This window comes from Diabrotica undecimpunctata, chromosome 5, assembly GCF_040954645.1.
Source record: "Diabrotica undecimpunctata isolate CICGRU chromosome 5, icDiaUnde3, whole genome shotgun sequence".
Classification (NCBI taxonomy): domain Eukaryota; kingdom Metazoa; phylum Arthropoda; class Insecta; order Coleoptera; family Chrysomelidae; genus Diabrotica; species Diabrotica undecimpunctata.
Window position 1 is genome coordinate 24,503,688 of NC_092807.1, and position 22,382 is coordinate 24,526,069.

At 33.6% G+C, this 22,382-nt stretch overlaps 1 protein-coding gene across 4 annotated transcripts in view; it reads left to right on the forward strand.

Annotated features, from left to right (window-relative positions):
- Fa2h (Fatty acid 2-hydroxylase) overlaps nucleotides 1-17,188 on the forward strand; it is a 317,701-nt gene extending 300,513 nt beyond the window's left edge. For all 4 annotated transcript variants that reach the window (XM_072531748.1, XM_072531747.1, XM_072531749.1 and 1 more), the window contains 4 exons: nucleotides 1,344-1,507; nucleotides 12,752-12,884; nucleotides 14,455-14,574; nucleotides 16,948-17,188. In XM_072531748.1, coding sequence (XP_072387849.1) covers nucleotides 1,344-1,507; nucleotides 12,752-12,884; nucleotides 14,455-14,574; nucleotides 16,948-17,033 — 503 coding nt within the window. In that variant the 3' untranslated portion in view covers nucleotides 17,034-17,188. The remainder of the gene's footprint in view (nucleotides 1-1,343; nucleotides 1,508-12,751; nucleotides 12,885-14,454; nucleotides 14,575-16,947) is intronic.
- The last annotated feature ends 5,194 nt before the right edge of the window (nucleotides 17,189-22,382 follow it).

Here is a 22,382-nt window from a genome sequence, read left to right on the forward strand (position 1 = left end):
GTGTCTTCATAATTTAGTCTCGTGGCTCAGACACTTTCTGCGATATTGATTATATACCTTTTAAAAAAGTTTTATTTAAAAATCCTTTATAAAAGGTTCTTCTTCATCTTCTTTCTTTTATGTAGGCTTTAAAGCCTGTTTCTTCTTCAATATTAGCCTCCTAAATTGTTTAAATTATCGCACCATATTTTCTTGGTCTGCCAAAACTTCTTCGTCCATTTGGTGACCTATCTCGTGCTATTCGTACTATCATATCCTCTGCCATTCTACTAATTTGTTCGTTCCACTTCTGTTTCCGTTTTGTCATCCATCCATTTATGTCTTCTATATTGCATGCTATTCTATGTTTTCGCTTCTCTCCCTATCCAACAGACTTTTCCCTAAGATTCGTTTGAAATATTTTCATCTCTGTTATTTCTAGTAGACGTCTCGTTTTAGATGTGTCAAGTCTAGTTGTGTCTTGTCTTAGGTGTTTGTTCTTCCAGATTGTGTCATTAAGAGATCCCGCCGCTTTACTTGCTTTTAAGCTTTGTTGTAGTACTTCTTCTTCAACATCTCCGTAAGTAGTTATATCTATTTCCAGATATCTAAACCTTGCTTCCTGCTTTATTATTTTTCTATCAATTTCGATTTTACATCGTAGTGGGTATTTAGATGTTGTCATAGATTTGGTTTTTTCTGCTGATATTATCATATTGTATTTCTTGGCTGTTGTAATGAAGATGTGTGTTAATCTTTGGAGCTCGTCTTCTGTCTCGGCGATTAATGCGGCGTCGTCTGAATAACATAATATTTGGATTTCTTTGTTCCCCATTCTGTAACCATGATCTTTACGTACTGCTTGTATTATTTCGTCCATTATTATATTAAAGAGAAATGGACCCTGTCTGACTTCGCTTTGTACTGATATAAACTGTGTCCATACTCTGTTTATTCCATTTGGTTGTTCCAACATATAAATATATATATATATATATATATATATATAATATATATATATATATATATATATATATATATATATATAAACACATTATAATCTATCAGAGCATCTTTGTTATGTTTAAACCTATTATTCCCGATAACTCTGCATTTTCACTAACTCGGACGCCTTCGTGTTCACTTTAAGCGGGGTTTGTGAGACTCTACTCTACTGTATAGGTTTTAGATGTCACACATTGTTATTTAAAATTTGGTTATGATTTTTATAATGAATTTAAGTATTAATTTATTTCATTGTTTATTAAATTTCGTCGTTTTAAATGATTTTACAATTTTTACAAGATACATAATCTTTAAAATGGTGAATTTATTTTAATGTATATTTTTTTTATGTATTCTAGATGCTAGTCCATTTGTGCCAGTAGTATTAGCTTTTATCAATGGTGTTATATTGTGGACCCTTATTGAATACAGTTTACATAGATGGGTATTTCATATAGAACCGTCTGGACATTCGAAAGCCATGATTTATTTTCATTTTACCATTCACGGATTACATCATAAAGTAAGTTTTAACACAATTTTAGGATATTCTTTGTTAACCTAAATAAAGGTGCGTATACATATGCGCGCCGTGCGTTTGTTGCATGTTCGTTAGATTTGTTCGTGTTTTTAAGTCGCGTTCAAACGGAGCACCACGATCCACCTTCTGTCAGTTTTTCAACGAACGCTTTGATAGTTCGCATTATCGCATTACATATTTGGACGGGATCACGAAAGGTTTGTTGGTTCTGGAGCGCCTGAGATTATAAATATTTGGTAGTAATGGAGTGGTTGAAAGAAAATACAAAACCTATTGATGCTTACCGTGGGAAATCCCTATTGTGGGATCCTCAACATAAAGACCATCAAGTCTATCATAAGCTCGGAATCATTTCGTGTTTTAAACAGGATATTGTGCCACCAACGTCTTTGCTTCTTTTCTTTTTGTACAAACTTGCCATTACCAAGAAAGCATCACTCATCACAGAAATGGCATAAGTTTTATCGCGCGACAGAGACATGATTATCTACAATTACTAGAATTAGTAATCTACAATTACGGAAGGTTCGTCAAAATAAAAAATTTCAACAAACTTGAACGGGCAACGAACGCGCGGCGCGGATTGCGCTGCGTGCGTATCTCTACGCACCTTTCAGACGTACGGAAAGTGTTTAACTTTTGGGAACTACAATGTTTTTATGTATTCCTATTTTTGACATTCTACTATGAATTTTTAATTACCGTATTTAAGAAAATAAGCAACTTGTATCAGAGATATCTTATAAAAAGATCATTATTCTTCTAAAATAAAAGCATGGAGTCAAGACAGATGCATTTTTGCATTATCATTGTTGCGTACTTTTGGTTATATTTGTATGTTTGTGTACAATTAACTAACTAATTAGCAATCTGACAGTTAGAGATTTAATTACATAGGTATCAAAAACTAATATTTAAATGAAAACCTCACACCGAAATGTTTTTGTTGTCCTTGTACGAGTTCAGTGCTTTCATGAGTAAAAGCATTTAATAATACCTTTCAAATGGATTCAGTCGTGGCAAGAGTGATAGTCGATAAGCCATTTAATTAGGAAAAAACGGTTTTTCAATACGTTGCTTTTGTTACACCCTATTCATTATCAAAATAGAAATTCCCCAAGTCTTTATATAATAGCACTAATATAATTATAATACACTTCGTTGTACGATGTGACAATTACCAGTATGTTATGAAAGGAATTTTTTTTCCTCTGAAATAGAAACATTATTGAAAAAAATCACTACATTGTCAACAAATTATACATCAACATCAAATACACACAAAACAAAATATAATAATTTTTTTATATGTTTCTTCTTCTTCTTTTACTGTACTACAGCCCAAATTGAGTCTTGGCCCCCTGTATTTTTGGACTCTACCCTTGCCTGTCTGTAGCTGATCTTCTCCATACACGGACTCCTAAAAGGGCTTGTGCGTCGCTGTTTACTGTGTCTTCCCAGCGCTTTCTTGGCTTTCCAACCGGTCTCTTTCCCTGCATTCTAGCATTCAGTGCTCTTTTTGGTAGCCTATCCTCTCCCATTCTTATCACATATCCGGCCCATTGCAATCTTTGCATTCTAATGAAGTCTGACAGTGGTGCTTCCTTATAAAGTTGATAAAACTCGTTGTTGTATCGACTTCTGAAGATTCTGTTTTCCCTCACAGGTCCTAGTATTCTCCTCAGTACTTTCCTTTTGAATGTGTCGAGTTGGCTTTTGGATGTTTCTTTCAGGACCTATGCTTCACTGCCATAGCATGCTATTGGTCGAATTTAGGTTTTATAGATTCTCATCTTTGTATTTCGGTGGACATTTTTAGACCGAAATATATGGGAGAGGGCAAAATAAGCTCTGTTTGCCTGCGTTATTCTCTTCCATACTTCTCAATCTTCTGATCCGTCGGCAGATATTTCTATTCCCAGGTATATAAACTTTCCAACCGTTCCAATGTCATCTTCATGTATAATGTTTTGTGGGACTATATTTCTTCTCGTCTGTATCATTATTTTTGTTTTACCTTTTTTGTTTCTGTGTTAACTTCCAGACCTAGCCTTTTTGTTTCCGTTTTTAACTCTACGTATGTTTCCTGTGCTCCTGTTGATGTTCTACTCATAATATTAATATCGTCGGCATAAGTGGCCAGTTGAACCGTTCGGTTAGTCAGTAGGTTTCATCGTCCAGTTTGCATTTGCCTAACCACATACTCCAGTGCCAGGTTAAACAAAGTTGGGGCCAGCCCATCTCCCTGCTTTAGTACCTGCGAAATTTTGTAAAAGTCTGTCCGGGGCTTTTACATTCGTATACATGCCTAAGTTTCATCCATTTTGCCTTTATTGAGTCTAATTAGCTTGTGTGGTATTGTCAATTTAGACAATATATTGTAGAGTTTGTTGCTTTTGACTGAGTCGTATGCCTATTTGAAGTCTACAAACACTTTGTGAACATCATTATCATGTTCTCATGATTTAGTCAAGATATGTTTGACTGTAAATATTTGATCCAGTGTCGATCTTCCCCGTCGGAAGCCCGTCTGATACTATCCAATAATATTTTCTGCTAGTGGTTGGAGCCGCTGGTTTATAATATACGTTCGGACTTTTTGTGCAGTACATAGTAGAGAAATTCCACGGTAGTTTTTGCACTGGAGTTTGTCTCCTTTTTTAAAGATCGGGCATACTATTTTTCTATCAGTCGTCGGGTATTTTCTCTTCTTGCCATACGTCTTTGACGAGCGCATGGATGAGACTTGCTAGGTGGTCGCCACCTACCTTATACAATTCTGCTGGTATTTCGTCAACTTCCGGGGCTTTATTGTTTTTCTGAGCCTTAATAGCTTCGAGAACTTCCTCTGTTCTCTTTCTCTTTTATATTCTCCCCCAAGAAGGTCCAAAATAAAAGAAAACTCATTATTTGTGCCTTTTATGTACACTGCGCGTCATTAAGAGGTCACCTAGAATTTTATAAGAATTTTTCAATAATTTAAGTTTATGCAATTTATTTTATTGTAAATAAACTCAAAGAATGCAGAAACACTTTTAAGCACTGGTTACCGATAGGTCAATTAAGGGTAATAAGTTCGCAAAATTGCTATCAGTTATAAGACTTCGAAAAATGCACGTGTTGTTTGTACGTTGTTTTCCTTGGAATATGGCTGTTCTGTTTTTCAAAAATCTTTCATGACTGTACAGTTGTTGTAAAGAGTGACCTTGTGCAATTTTTAATCTTAAAACTATGGCTGAGAGATTTGCTAGATCTGTTCAAATTGTTACTTTGATTGATAATGGAATGAGTCAAAGAGAAGTGGCCAGATGCCTTGGAGTCAGTCGTTGTACGGTCCAAAAAACATACCAACGATTCGTAGAGACTAAATCTCACGAACGACGACCAGGATAGGCGCAAAAAGAATCACGACGGCTAGAGAAGACCGATCTTTACAACGCACTCTTTACAAAATCGCTTCTTTACGGCTGGAGCAATTCAAAACCATTTTCAAAATGCTCATGGGTGGACATTAAGCACTTCTACAGTGAGGAGAAGGTTGAGGAAATTTAATCTAAGGTCTCGCTGCCCAGCAACAGGACCTTTGTTAACAGCAGCCCATCGACAACGTCGACTTGAGTTTTCTAGAGACCACGAGCATTGGACGATAGAAGATTGGAAAAGTAATTTGTTTAGTGATGAGTCCAGAATAGTTCTTTATGGATTAGACGGTCATATCAAAACGTACAGCAGACGTGGGGAACGATATGTTGCTTGTGCTCGACGAGCACGTGTTACTTTTGGAGGAGGTTCTGTAATGTCTTTGCAGGCATTTCATTCGAAGGCCGTATTCATCTCGTATTTATTAACAGAGGAGCATTGAATGCTCACCGATACATTACTGAAATTCTAGACGAGCATACAATTCCTTTTGCTAGTTTTGTCGGCGAAAACTTTATTTTCATGCAAGACAATGCGTGGTCACACGTAGCCAGGTTGGTAACGCAATACCTTGAAAACCGTCGGAGTGCCAAAAATGAATTAGCCAAATCAAAGTCCAGCTTTGAACCCGATTGAGCATGTTTGGGGCCAACTCAAATGAATAGTAAGAAACAGAATACCTGCTCCAATAAATCGTGAGCAGCTTCGATTGGCGTTCATGGAAGAATGGGAAGCTTTTCCTCAAGACAACATCCAGAATTTAATCAATTCAATACCAAGTCGAATGAGAAGTGTAATTCAAAATAGAGGTGGTAATACAGCATATTAAAAATCACGACTTTATTGTAGTTTTTATAAAGAAAACAAAAAATTTACAATGTTAATTTTTAAAAATTTTGCATTAAAATAATCATTTTGGCAGAAGTTTGATTTTGATATATTTGTTATTTAAGAAATGGTTGCATACTGCTTTAAAACATATTCTTAAACATTACACAAGCATCTAATGATAATCAATTTCTTGTAGGGTTCTTTAAAATTTAAAAATGCCTTAGGGGGTTTCTTAATGAAGCGCAGTGTAGTTTGGGTTTATCTTTTTTATGTGTTTTGAGTGGTGTTTCATTGGAAGTCCTACTCCCCCCCCCCAAGTTTTAAGTTCCTCCACCAATGTCTAGATCCACCACTGGTCGCTTCGCTGGAAATAGATTATATTTTTTTGTCCTTTTTGTATGGAAATATGCCATTACCGAATTATCATTTATCAATTACGTACTTTTTACATAATTTGTGATGTCCTCTCGTGGGAGTCACTATCCGGGTAGCTTTTAGACAGTCAGAGACAGAGTTTAAAATAAAAATAAAACTTTATTGTCTTCCTTAAATTAAATTGACAAAAATCTTATGTACATATTTACAATTTGGTTTAGTCTTCTCAGTACCTGGCCTATTTATTCAAATTAAGTTTGACCTTGTCATATGAAATTAGTCTTATCGGCAAGCGAGTGTGTATTTGAAATTTTACGGGAACGTTGTATCGATTTAATAACAGCGGACGATAGGTACAAAGAAAGGAAAGGAACTCAACACGTCCCTTAAGTGATTCGGGTTAATAGGACACTCCTCGACAGTCTCAACACAACTGCTTCAGAGTACGGGTAGTGAAGAGCTCAACACGCTCTTCGGGTAACGGCGGTATGGGACGGAACAACTTGTGAACTCAACACGTCCACAAGCCGGGGTAGGGAAGAAGAGAACCTTCAGTCAACACCTGTCGATTCTCCTCTATGAGGAAATGTTGCGGTTTATATAGCGGAGCTTGGTAATTAGTTTTGCCCTTTCTACTGTCGATACATTCCTACTTCATGGGTTGGTTCGCGCGCACGCTGGTTTAACGGTGATGGCTTGGACTCATCGTTACAAATTGTCTTGATGCTTAATGACTGTTTCAACTAGAATATCTGGGATATTCTAGTTGTAATAATTCTAGCGACCCCGTGGGTGTCGATATATTTTTATTGCGTCATAGTTTTTTATTATCATTTAAGCAAAAGAAAAGGCGTCTAGGCCACATGGTGGGGGTAATTACTTTCAAGCTCAGTTCTACGTAACAGAGAGCCTTCTTTTTTTGATTTGTGGTAGGTCGTCTAAATAATAAGTACTAACATATATTCACCCTTATAAAACTACCACCAACACCTAAAAATTTAGTGTTTTATCATTTTTTTTTATTTTTTTGCATTTTTTGCTTTCTTCATTTTTTTTATAATTTTTATTAGTCAATTAAATTGTCTTTATATATTTTGAAAGAATGCACTGTTTGAAACCACTTAAAAACCAATTTTATTGAAATTCTCCCACAATTGTATTTACTGCCCAAAATTCAGCTCTTATTGTTTATGAACAATTCCGATATGAATTAAAAAAATTATCTTCGGTTCTGTGTCGGAAAAACTTCTTTTTTTATATTTATATAAAGATGTGTTTTTCATAACCTTTCAGGTTGGGTTATTTTGTTTTTCGTCAAGGTTAAAACGACTCAGATAATTTAAATGTTTATAAGGCGAAAAATTTTACTTCGGTACACAACATTCAAGCATCTCTGGATTAATAAATTGAATGTAAAAGGAAGCATCTAGTGTAGCTATGCCTCTACGGAATTCAAATTGGATTTCTTTAATGTCCACGTCAATTTTTGGTATTTGCGATCCTAAATTATATTTTACATTTTCAGTGCGTGAGAAATCAGACTAGTAGACGTCCAAGTCGGCCTTTCGCTGGGTATGCCATGAATTAGTGTATCCAATTACTCATCTATTATTTTAAGGATATCGATAGGCAGTTCGTCTTTTAGAAGATTTTTTTTTGATTTCGTGCAGTCTTTAATGTATAGCATTTTTTTCTTTATAACGTCTGTACTTGTTTCTTTTCCTTCGAAAGATATGGTTCTGTAGGTTGCCTCTTTCGTCTTCGAACAACTCTTTAATATATTCAATCGTCATTATTAATTATATTTTCATGTTTATCTAAAAGAGCCGTAGTGTGGTTTCTTCTTTGTAATCCTGCCATTTCTTTATCCTTTTAGTGTAGATTAAAAATGTTTTATTTGTTCTGAAGATTTTCTAACATTCTCAACTAACATTCGCTAAAAAAACTTATGTAACGTTTCAAACATAAGCTCCATAAACTTTATTTACGTATTGTTTATATAATGCATAAAATATAGATTACGTATTTATATCCAATTTATTTTACGTGATAAAATTCCCTCGAAAGATATGCATTATCTGATTTTATTTTAGAAAACATGACTTCACTGACGATCTAATCAAATTCTTGAAAACAATTATACAGGTATTATCTGTTTTTTCTCTACTACAATTATTGTGTTAATTAATTTAAATTTCTATAGTTACAACGAAAGTTTGCAAGAATGTTATGCAGGAGCAGGATCTTGACAACGTATTGCAAATTAGTGCACGTCTATGCGTTGATAAGTTTCTGATCTACAGCACTGGTTTCCACATCATGAAGGCCTTCTGTGCTAATTAAATTCTGGTTTTTATGTCTGGATTAGAGTCACCATTCATATTCAACCAGTTGCGAAGATATTTAAAATGTCATATTTTTTCTCCATCTAGCCAAAGCTGACGCTGATCTAAATTCACCTTTCCAACTGTCATTCCTTTTACTCCAGTCGTCCAGGACGAAAAAATTGAACTTCTAAAAATCATAGTCAATGAAAGTAATAAATTTTATTGGTCTCAAGAGATCAATAAAATAAAGAATAAATCGCATATCAATAGAAACAGACATACTAACATACATAGAACAAAAAAGATTAAAGTGGTATGGACATGTAAGAAGAACTAGTGACAGCAGATGGATAAAAAGAATAACTGAATGGAACCCCATAGGAAGGAGGAAAAGAGGACGACCCCGAAAATCCTGGATAAACGAAGTAGACGACGCCATGAGTAAGAGAGGTCTAAACAATGGAGCATGGGACAACAGAGAGAGATGGAAACGGTTGACCGAGGGAAAGCAGTAAATACTGTAGAATCCATATATATATATATATATATATATATATATATATATATATATATATATATATATATATATATATATATATATATATATATATATTGTTGTACTTTTGAATGTCCATAAGCAATAAAAAACCGATATACAAATTTTATTACTTAAATAAAAATTAAAATTATTGATATTTCATAAAGACACGGGCATATAAATTTTCAAACATCCTGTATAAGACAAAATATGTATTTTAAGTTGTTCGAAGAATTGTTCATTAGGCCTCAGAGACAAGACTTTCAAATATTATCGATAAGAAATTTAAATAAGTCGGTTATTGTGGAATGGATTTACCCGGAATAAAAGTGTATATAGAAAGTGTTATAACAATAGACCGGGATTGTCGGTGGTTTTTCTCCCCGAAAGATTATATCGGTAAAAGTTTATTAACAAAAGACATTGAATTGAGAAACAGGTATCGTTTGTAGCTATCAGTAAGAAATATTTGTAAAGCAGATAGATTTAGTTAGAATAATTAAAGAAGGTTGTTTTCTGGAATTACCCGAATGACGTTTTATAGAGAGAGTTGGTTGGTAACGATATACGTCACAAAGGTGGATGATTTTTATTGGTCAATTTTGAATGCAAGGAGGTGGGTTTTGGCTATGAGATAGGAGAGAGAAAAAAAGGTTGGTTAGTCAGTTTTAGTCGTCCAAGAAGGAAGGAGCTTTGTGATTTGTGTTTGTTTGAAGTCCCGAAGACGTAATTTACCGGGTGTGTTTATTTGCTGTGTAAAAGCTGACCAGTGTGAGGAACGGGGTACAGAGAGATAGAAAACCAAAGGGTATAAGAATTTTAATAGCAGACGAAGCCGGAAACATTTGGAGTTGTAAACAGGCGCGGAGATTGGCTCAAAGGGAGGCTGCATAGACTAACACGAGTTGTTGGGTTGCAGATACAGTGACAGATAGGAGAAAGGTGTACGTCATCTGGACCACAATAGGAGCAGAAGCAGAGAAAGGATTTTTTTGTTGTAGCGTGGCCATAGAATTGCAACGGCAGAGAAGGAAAGGTCAGTCAATTTTCATTAGAGCCGGAGTGTGATTTTCATTTATTAATTAAATAAATTGAATAAATAATAGAGACAGTTAATTTTGCGATCACTTAAAAAAAAAGAATTATAAAAAGAGCTTAGTTATAACACATATTAAAAATCAATGTAAAATAACATTTGGGTCCATGATAGAAAACAACTTCTCATATATTTAAAGTTAGTATATTGCAAATATTACAGGATTGATTGTTATATAAAATTTCATTAAAATAAAGGACATCTCACATATAGTTCAGTTGAAATTCTATGTATTTTATTCAGGTCATATTACCTATCCCGATTAGGAAGCCAATTGGAAAATATTTTGAATCCACGATCAAAGGTAAATAGTACAATTTAAATAGCCTGAGATTGTAATTAATTAATGCTGATTTATTGTGATTAATTGGAGATTAGATCATTTAATAAATATAGACAGGATTTTTCCTAAGTAAGCAATATAATACAATTTAAATAGCATAACAATATATATATATATATATATATATATATATATATATATATATATATATATATATATATATATATATATATATATATATATATATATATATATATATATATATATATATATATATATAAATCGCATATAAACGCGAGCTGGGAGAAAATTAAAAACAACATTGAAGAAGTAGCAAGAGAAGCTCTAGGAAAACGCAAAGTCATACTGAACAAAAGAAACAACAACAATACACCATGGTTCAGAACAGATATAAAAGAGAAATGTAAAGAAAAACGAGAGGTCTACACGAAATATAAAACATCAAATACTCCTGAATCTCAAATAACGTATTAGAAGAATACGAAATGAAACAAAGCAGTTGGTAAGAAGAACAAAAAATGAACACTGGGAACAGTTTACAAAAAGGATGGAAAGCGACTTCTACGGTACACAAAAACAAATATGGAGATTCATAAGAAACCAACGGAAATAAATGGCAGAATTGAATAAATTTAACATACCAGCAAACGAATGGGAAAGATACCTGCCAAAATTGTTTTAAGAAAAGGAAAATAATAATCAACACAATAACGTACCTGAATTAAGACACGAAATAGAAATCAGTTTTCAGGAAGTAGAGATAGCCATAAATTAACTCAAAAATAGACACTCAGCAGGACCAGACGGAATAATCAACGAGCTTCTAAAACACGGAGGAGAAAGTATAACTCTAGAGATGACAAAACTTATACAAAACCCTATACAAGACCCCAACAATTATAGAGGTATAAATCTACTGAACACACTTATCACAACAGTCCTAACCAACAAAATTGATAAACTAACAACTTTATCAGATGAACAGCAAGAGATAACAGATTCGTTAAGCTCGCTTCTCTTTAATATAATAATGGACGAAATAATACAAGCAGTACATACGGTCATGGTTACAAAATGGGGAACAAATAAATCCAAAAATTAACACACATCTCCAATACAAGAGCCAAGAAAAACAATATGATAATATCGGTAGAAAAAACCAAATGTATGACAACATCTAAATACCCACTACGATCTAAAATCGAAATTAATGAAAAAATAATAAAGCAGGAAGCAAGATGTAGATATCGGGGAATAGATATAGCTAATTACGGAGATGTTGAAGAAGAAGTACGACAACAAAGCTTAAAAGCAAGTCAATCGGCGGGATCTTTTAATGACACAATCTGGAAGAACAAACACCTAAGACAGGATACAAAAACAAGAATCTATAAAGCAGCAATTAGACCTACATTAACATACACGGCGGAGACAAGACCTGATACATCTAAAACGGGACGACTACTAGAAACAATAGAGATGAAAATATTTCGACGAATATCAGGGAAAAGTTTGTTAGATAGGGAGAGAAGCAAAAATATAAGAAGAGCATGCAATATAGAAGACATAAAGGGATGGGTAACAAAACAGGAGTGTGCTAATATTAAAGAAGAAACAGGCTTTAAAGCCTACATACAAGAAGGAAGAAGAAAAAGAAGAAGATCTCATGAGAATCATAAAAAATCTGACTTTATTTGCGGCAAAATACAAAAATTTTGTACGAAAGCTGCACTCTTACCTTTACCTTTAAAATGCATTTTGATTTTTGCCGATAGGATACTCCGATCAAAAAATAAAGAGATGATACAAATATTATTTAAAATTGATTTCACGCGCCTTACTGACATTCAAAATCGCCGGTCGCTTCAAGCGTTGTTCCTAAGAGAACGGTAGTGCTAATCATTATTTTTGTTTAGAGTTATCTCAGCTACATTTTTTTCTACGGCACGGCGTACAGATTTTTGGTAAATCGATTTTTTTCTGTCCCTCCCCCTGTACATTTGTGTTAAAACATAGAGTTGCTGTATCAATAACAGCAAATGTACTTGTTGTAGCATGTATTGGTGATGTTGGTAAGTTAAAAGTATGGAGCAGGTAGAGGATAGATCTCAGTACAGTTCCCTATTTGAATAGATTGGATTTCTTGCATTTCTTTATCATAAATTTAACTCTAAAATATCTGTCTGAAAGGTATGATGTTAATAAAGTGTAATAATTGAGTGATAAAGTAATCTAGTATTATGACAGGACAATATGTGATTGCATTGATTAAATATACACGAAATATAATTTTATGTTTTATTTGAAACTAAAATTTAAATTTTTTTAATTGCAGGTTCCATTTGATTCGAGGCGTTTAGTTTTCCCACCAATCCCAGCAGCTTTTATACTTTACATTATTTATAACGTACTAAGCCTTGTTATTCCCGAGTCAAAACAATTTTTAACATTGGCAGGCGGTGTAACAGGTTAGTAGTGAAACTTTATTTGGTACTGAGAGAGAGAGAGAGAGAGAGAGAGAGTGTGTGTAATAAATCACTTTTAAGTGACCATCTCTTAGACGTTATGTTTAAATACGTTTATAAAGTACGTATATAATACACATTAACACATTCAGAAGGAAACATGGGCAGACTACTTTCGATCCACATTTGCTAAAAGCGACGATAATGAACCACCAACACGGTGACGAGGAGGTGACGACAAACGAAGAAATAAATATTGAGGAGGAAGGCGTGAAAGAGCAAATTAAAAAATAGAAAACCACCAGGAGAGGACAAAATACCGAACGAACTCCTAAAGTACGGAGGACCAGATCTGAACAAACAACTATTAAAACTAATCCAAAAAATAATAGAACAAAACAGAATTCCTCAGGAATGAATATCAAGCAGAGGAATTAATTTATTAAACCCAACACTAAAATTAATAACCAAAGTGATAACAAATAAACTGAATAAAATTATGACACTAACAGAAGAACAACAAGATTGGTTCGGAAAGAGCATGCACCAACGCTATATTTATAATAAGGTAAGTGCAACACTGACCCTATTGAAAGTGGTAATGGAATAAGACAGGGCGATTCCCTGAGTCCTCTATTGTTTAACCTGTTTATGGATGAAATAATAAAAAAGTAAACTAAAAAGAGAACCAATTTAATATAACCTTTAAGAGTGTTAAGAAAATTCAACGTGTTAATTTCCCCAAAAAAGACCAAATGCATGGTTATAACAGCCAATTCACTAAAATATAAATTGGAGCTGAAAGGTCAGATAATAGAACAAGTGATGGAGTTTGAATATCTAGGCATCACATTATCTAGCTATGGAAATATCGAAACAGAAGTCAAATATTAAGTGAATAGAGCAAACAGATCCGCAGGTTGCGTGAATGAAACAATATGGAGAAATAAAAAGATCGGAAAAGAAATGAAAGGCAGAATTTACAAAACAATCAGTAATGACATTTGCGGCAGAAACACGACCTGACACAAAGAGGACAAAAAGCATGTTAGAAACACTAGAGATGAAAACACTAAAAAAAATTGATGGTAAAACACTATGGTACAGAAATGCAAGGTGAAGACTGGATAAGAAATAGAAGAGCAGAATGAAACGATCATATAAATCGAATGACAACAAATAAAGTGGTAAAGACGGCAAGAGACCTAATAGTTCCCTAATAGGAAGATTTTCAGTAGGAACAGTAGGAAGACTACGAAAACATGGAACAACAACTTACTTGAGGCATATTGAAAAACAGAGAGAGTCATGTCTATATGAAAAGAAGAAGAAAAGTATGTAATACGTAAATAAGGTATTTCCGTGACCTTGACCCGGTCAGATAACTGACATTATTTTTGAGTTTTGTGAACCTCGATAACTCATGTAACACAACACATCCATTTGAATCAAGGGAATATGAAACAAATGTTATTTGGATTTGATTAAAAATTGAAGAGTGTGAGTTCTGCAGTTAAACTCCTCATATGGAGAACAGGACTTTTTAATTATTTTAACATTCGATTTTTTTTAGGTTATGTTGTATATGACATGATCCACTTCTACCTTCATCACGGAGCACCAAAGGAAAACAGTTATTTTTATCACCTAAAGCGATATCACAATCAGCATCATTTCGCCCACCATGACAACGGTAAGATTTTTATGTAGTATAATATATGTAGTATTTAATAAAAATACAAGATATATTAAAAACATTTTAAAATATTAAACCTTTTTACTGTGGAAGATCTATCAACGTTCTTTTCTAGTTCCAACACATTGCATCACAGTTCTTTTCTTGTTTGTTTTCCTATTCTTTACACCACAACAATTAATTTGTTAAATCACGATCAAGATTATAATGACACGTTTGGTAAATAAAACTGGAATACTACCAGCCTAAAGAACAAGCTGCATTTCACTCAGGCTTTGGCACAAATGATCAACTTTCAAGCTCCTAATCGAAAAGACTATCGAGTGCAATACACATACAGATTTGGAATTTATTTTACGGAACATAGGAATTTTATAACAATACAATGATTATCTGATTTGCAATTAACCAGTGTAAATTTCAATATAACGTCGCGATGTTTTATAATTAATTCATTTGTTCGACTGAACTCCCTCTCCAGTCGATATTTTTCGACTGCTGCGCACGTGCGCACGTTGCCAAACGCAAACGATCATCGTATAATAAAATCTCGCATCTCGCCAAGCCGCCAGTATAAAAACGGAACACAGGTAGGGTACATATCAATTCGCCAAAAACCTACAATTTTACATAGATATGAAATTAAAATATTATTTTACTAAGAAAAACTGTTATATTTTATTGCCACAATGGATGCCATAATAGAGGTTCAAATATTCCACCTCTTTCTGCAGAGCAAAAACCAAATCTGTTGTACAAATATATTCTCATATCTCTGAGCAGTTCCGATCTAATGCTTCCACAAAAATGAATTATTTTGTCCCTCCATTCCGCTAAATTTCGGGCTCTTTTAAAACCATGTTGATAAACACTTTCTTTTAAATATCCCCAAAGAAAAAAATCATTTGGGGATAAGTCTGGTGATCTGGGAGGCCACTTGATCGTACCACGAGAAGAAATTAATTTATTTCCAAAAATGGTTTCTAAATAATTTTGAACTGCTCGTGTATTGTGAGCAGGACAGCCGTCTTGCTGAAACCAAATATCGTCAAAGTTGATAGGAAGTAATTGAACTGCTAGAATAATTTGTTTTTGCAACAATTCTAAATATTTATTTCCCGTTAAATTACCATTAATAAAAAATGGACCGACGATATAGTCCCCCAAAATACCTGTCCAAACATTAAGTTTTTATGGATATTGTATTCGTACTGGAATACTCAAGTGTTTATTATGCCAAGACTAATATTGTACGACAGAAGGATTATGTTAAATAACGATTTGGGGAGGTATTTCTTACAAAGCGCGTATTGATGTTGTTTCGGTAGAGTCAGTGTGAATGCCTAAGTATACGTTCAAGAAGTTCTGCAAGACCATGTCATGCCTTTTGCACCATTCATTGGTGATAACTTCAGACTAATGCACGTTGCCATGCAGCAAGATCTATCCGTGAGTACCTTCATGAGGTCGGGATTCAAGTTCTATCATGGCCAGCACACAGTCCCGATCTTAACCCAATTGAGCATATCTGGGACAACCTCAAAAGACGGGTAAGAGCAAGACTATCAGCCCCTGCATCCTTTGAAGAGCTGAAGACAGCTGCGCTAGAGGAGTGGCACAATATCCCCCAATCTTATATCCAGGATATCATGAATGGATTGCCAAACCAGCTCCAAGAAGTCCTACGGACTAGAGGCGGCAACACCCATTTTTAATACCCAATTTTTTTTTTTTCAATTAGACTTTGATTTCCAAAATATTGTTAATTTGAATTTTTTTCGAAGATTTTATTCATTGGATTTTTACTGTAACAAATGACTTTTTCAAAAAGATTATTTTTTCTCTTCCGCGGAGATAAAAATTAATAAAAAACATGTCTAGTTGTTAAAGCACCTAACTTTTGTATTATTTAACATAAGCGAATCAATCAAAAAACAAAATGTTGAGAAAGCATGAGGCTATAGTTACGATTTAATTTCAGTATTCTACAAATGGGTATCAGTAATCCACAGGGTGATGCAAACTTAAAAAAAAAACACAGTTTGATTCATACACCCGGTATACAACAAAAATTTACCTGTTTAGCAACAATATTATTATAAAGATATTGTCAAGGACTAGGGCTATTAAAAATATCATATTAAAAAAACATATTAAAAAAATCACTTAAATCGGACAACGGGTTTAGGTTAGGAGGTATAAGAAATCAAAAATTACCCATTTTTAAGGAGGCCGGTTAATTTTGGCCCAGAGTGTATATACTTTTTTGTTATCCATTTTATATTCAAATATTCAAATTCTAAATAATTGAGAAATTATATGCATTGCTTCCATTAAATATTTTAAATAATTGTTTCGTTTTTGTTTCAGGCTTTGGCATCAGTAGTACAATCTGGGATAAAGTTTTTGGAACAGCTATAAAATTAAGAAATTTAAAAATTGGCATCAAATGGTGAAATCTTTTAAAGCGCACATTTTTGAGTATTGATTGCCTTAAGTGTTCGTCATCTGTGTGATTTTTCTTAGAATACAAAGAAAAACCTTTGATATACTATTATTTTTTGAAAAATGGTTTATAAGAATTAAACTTTATTATTTTTATTTTAAAGAATACAGCGTTTTATTTAACCTTTGAATACCTTCCCCGCTATATAATTATTGTTATTTTAATTGAAATAACTATATAATAGGAAGAAGAAAGAAGAAGTATAAAGTAAGTGGGTCTTACAAAGATCGTACTCCTTAAGAGCATATATATATATATATATATATATATATATATATATATATATATATATATACATCGTACTATTGGCATTTACTCTTAAACGAGCATAAATATCTTCCGTGCTATGGTTATTAATACACTGTCAATTGTGCGTTCTACGGTGACTAGGGATGCCGCAAGACGAGACAAGACGAGATTTCATAAAATCATCTTGTCTTGTTTCGAAAAAATCTTAAAATGCATAGTTTTGTCTTGATTTCGAACCCGAAAATCTCGTCTTATCACGAAATTTTTGAAAATCTCAATACGATTATTACAATTGTTTTATTACGATTTAATTAAAACATATACAGGGTGAATATTAATGACTGCTTACCACTTTTTATACCTGTTACCATATACAGTAAATGGTCAAACTGATGAAAATTGTCTTTTGTCATTTCAAGCAACAAGGGATAAATTAATTAAATATTATAACAAAACCAATTGCATTTATTGTGTTGTTTTGCTATGAAATCTTAGACATAAGTTCTTCTTCTTAGAGTACTGTCTCCCTACGGAGGATAGAAATCAGAATGGCTATTTTTATTTTTTAACTTGGTCAGCAGTGTTTAGTTTTCTGCTTGCTTGTTTTCTTTGACTACGTTTTTTCACAGGGGTGCGGAGAGGCATGATCAGGTGTTAACTCCAACAGTCATTCACACTAGTTGAAGCTCTTGTTAGCATTACGTCACACTGATCTCTAGTGCGAACAATTACATAATCAATGAAGTGCCGGTGTTTGGATCTAGGATATTGCCATGATGTTTTGAGTTTATTTTTCTGTCGGAAAAGAGTTTTTGTAATTACTAAATTGTATTCTAAACACTTAGTAAGTAAGAAAATTCCATTGGAGTTGCTGTTGCCTATCTCCTCTTTTCAGACAGTATCTGGCCAAAGGTCAGAATCCACGAGCATTAAAATCTCCCATTAGAATGAGTTTTGTCGAGGTATATTATTCATATTATTAATATATATATTCAACTAGAATCTCTCTTTGTTCGTCGTCCGATTTTAAAGTGGGTGCATAATGCACTAACTATGGTTGATCGTTAGTTATTTACCAGCTTAAGACGAAGCATCATAAGCCTTTCACTTATTCCAGAGGGAACCTCTTTAGATGGTCGATAAGCTCGTCTTTTATGGCACACTCCACACCGTGTTCCTATACGAGTTTTGTTTTCTACTTTTCCGTTCCAAGAGAAAATATAGCCACTGCCATGCTCTTTAAGTTTACCTTCTTCTACTCTTCTGGTTTCATTCAGAGCAGCTATATCGATATTAAATTGTCTCAGTTTACGAGCTATTATTGCTGTTCTTCGTTGTGACCTACCATTCGTGTCGGTGTCAATTACGGTACGTATATTCATGTCGCAAAGTTCATAAATATCTTTAAATTTGGACCGAAGAGTGGTGTTGACTCTGGACGCGCTTATCCACTCAGGCTGTAATTAGACTGTCTATGATTAGGACACCTTTTATAGTCCACTGCCCATTCGGAGTGAGGACTGACTAGTCACAAGTGCAGCACATGAGTCGCTCTATAGCCTATGAAGCTGCACGTCAGTAAACACACAGTCCTTACCAGACAAGAAACCTTAGCCCTATACGGCCGTAGTTTCTGTGCCCAGTGGCATAGAAACTACGACGACCAGAGATTCCAGGGAGGGATATATAGGACTCCAGGAAGGAATTAAGAGCGAAGCATGCTTCTAAATATATACGATGAACTTTACACCTAAGAGCTATAGAGTAAAGGAAGATAGTCGAACATGTACTAAGCAATATTTTTTTATCAGATTATTATTTTTTAGCGAAAACCAATTAAAATATTGGTAACGAACAATTGGAATACAACTAGCAGACACAATATCAAAAATTTCATCCAAAATAAAGCAACTGTTATCGATATGTATTAACTTCATTCGCCCATTATTAGACTTGTTTTCTTATGGCAAGTTAAATACCTATTGCACATACCTCCTTTTTTTTTAAACTTATTGTTAAATCAAACTTTCGGTACTGCTGCGCCACCTAGCGGTAAAAGTCACCATTTACCTTGACGGTTCATATAGACAGTTTCATCTAAAAAAAGACAAGACTGTTCAGTTTCATACACAGCATAATGAATAGGTAAAATTGAATTATAGTTTAACGAAGCGCCAATAGATGCCGATAGCGTGAAGTAGGTATAATAATTTATTATCTTTAAATATAATATAAATAAACTATTTCTATTATAATGTAACTGTCTACTGATATTATTAAAATATTATATTACCTAATATTTTTATACATAACACTATTGTTCTATTTTCTTTAAATATTGAATATTAATTTCCATGTTGAAGGGCCCCCATTTTGTGGGCGTGTACAAAGTATACTTACAATTTAATAAGAAAAACAGAGTGGGAATTCTACAATCTTTTCACATTTCTGTTATCCCAATACGAGAGCATGTAAACAAAAGTTGTTTACGTTTTCATATGTATGATGGATGTATGGTATGTATTTTCTCTCTATCGTTTATGTGAAATAATGGTGTAGGTAATTATGAACACCAAAAGCACATTTATGTAAAAATTTTCAAATCCTCATGATATATGTATAACGGGTTGCTTACCTTGATATATAATTTACCTTAGACAAGTCCTTAGGCAAACGTAATTTTTAACCAAAATTATACATTCTCGCTCTTATTGTTGTTATATTTGTTAAACCCCCTCATAGTGAGAAACCGGAAAAATCGATTAACCATGAATGTGTATGCCGTAAAAAAAATGTTTCAAATAAAAATGTAGCTGAGATAATGTGAGATTTTGTGTAGAATGAACCCGTGTGTGTATGAATTTGTGTAGAATATTTTGAACTCTCAAAAACAACGCGACCGGTGATTTTACAATTATATTATAATATAAAATTTGTATAAACAAAAATTAAAATACGTTTTAAAGGTGAACAATAAAGCTTTCGTATTCATTTTTTGTATTTTGCCGCAAATAAAAAGTTTCTATAAATGTGTTAAATAAATAAACGTTGCGCCATTTTTGAATTTTTCACTATTCTCATGAGATCAATAAAATTGATCACTTCTATTGACCGGCTGCTATGGAATTTCCATTGTTAGAACCTAATCTTCAAAACCTGTAACATGAAATTTCGATTTTGAGTTTTGACAACAAATCTTAGGCATTTGAAATATGACTAAATGACGTTGATTTTAAACTTTCACATCACAAACGATTGTAAGTCACGGGAAATGCTTCCACGAATACGGTGTTGGGTGGAATTTGTAGCCTTGAAAAACGTACTTGTGTAATCGAAAAGAAGCAATTTTAAATGTTTTAAATAATTTGTGACTTAAAAGTGTAAAATTCGGCCTTTTTAGGCATAGTTTAAATGCGTATATATCATATTTGTTGCTAAACTCAAACTAAATTTCATGCTATATGTTTTGAAGAAATTAGGTTTCTAAGATTGGAAATTCCATAGTGTCCGGTGACCGGTCAATTGAAGTGATACATTTTATTGGTCTCATTAGAAGCTGCAAACATTACATATGAAAGCTGCTCTTTTCATCTTTAAAACGCATTTTGATTTTTATCGATATAGTCCATAGCATTTGACCGTGCATGGCAAGCTGCCTCAAATTTTACTATTCTATCGTTTCGTGGGAGTCAATAGTAGTGTAAATTTAAAATCGTGACTGAATCCCACTATTTCGTTAGCCACCATCTTGATTTTAAAGGAGAACCGTTTTTGCTCAATATCTCCGCCATCTTCAATTTTTAGACAAAAAGGATAGTCACTATTTAAAAGTCCACTAGAAAAAGCCGAAACATTTGCAACACACCTTAAAAACGTTTTTACGCCAAATGACGGAAAATACTCACTACAAACTGAAGAAGAGATTATTTTAGTACATACCAGCAAAACCTTACCAACTAGAACTTCCTGCAGAAATTTTCATAGAAAAATAAAGTAAAAAATATTATACAACACAACATCGATCCAAAAAATGTCCCAGGATACTTCCTTATTCCTAAAGCCAGGAAAAGAACCAAAGAATGTACAGTCCTATCGTCCTATTACTTTTCTTCCAGTGGTTTCCAAAATTTTTGAAAAGCTGACACTTACTAGGCTAATCTTATATACTAAAACGCTAAGCCCTTTTCTTGTCCACCACTTTACTCAAAAACCATATTAGATAATTAAAATATTTTTTCGGATTATTATTAGTATTACGTATGAGATTGTCAAGATATACTTTTGGTACAAAAATTCACTTCCGGTTTTGAGATTAAGTTAGAATTCCGGAAGTTAAAATTTACTTTAAGTTTTAGACCCCACAATGTATATATGGATCGAAAGGTCTCGTCGAGACGAATCTAAATATGTACTTCCGGTTGCGATCCGACACCGGAAGTGACCCGAAACGCGCATAAAACGTCAAGATAGAGCAAATCTGACACCGGATTCGTGATCAGCATGCAAAATTAACTGCTAAATGATATCCATGTCGACATTTGATGAACTAAAAATTGCATTCCGGTTTTGAGGTCGACTTCCATAATCACTTTTTTTTACTTGCATTATTATTGATGAATGTTATGTATATTCTTGCTTATATTGTTTGTATTGATCTCTTAATTTTTCTCGCAAAATAAAAATTTCATTTAAAAAACTCGATGTCGAGTTGGTCCGCTAGTGTCTATACTAGAAAACAAAAAACTAATACTATCACACCAATTTTGGTTCATAAAACAACATTCAACAATACAACAGATAGTGTTGTAGAGGGAATCAATGAAGACTATGAAAATCATAGGTACTGTTCAGCGGTATTCCTGGACATAAGCCAGGCATTTGATAAAGTCTGGCATAAAGGTCTTTTATGTAAACTAAAACAGAATTTACCAACAAATTACTATATAATTTTGAAGTACTACAGAAATTTCCAGGTAAAGTATGAAAATGAATACACGATTATATCTTACATTCACTGCTGACCTACCAATAGATACAAATATCACCACAG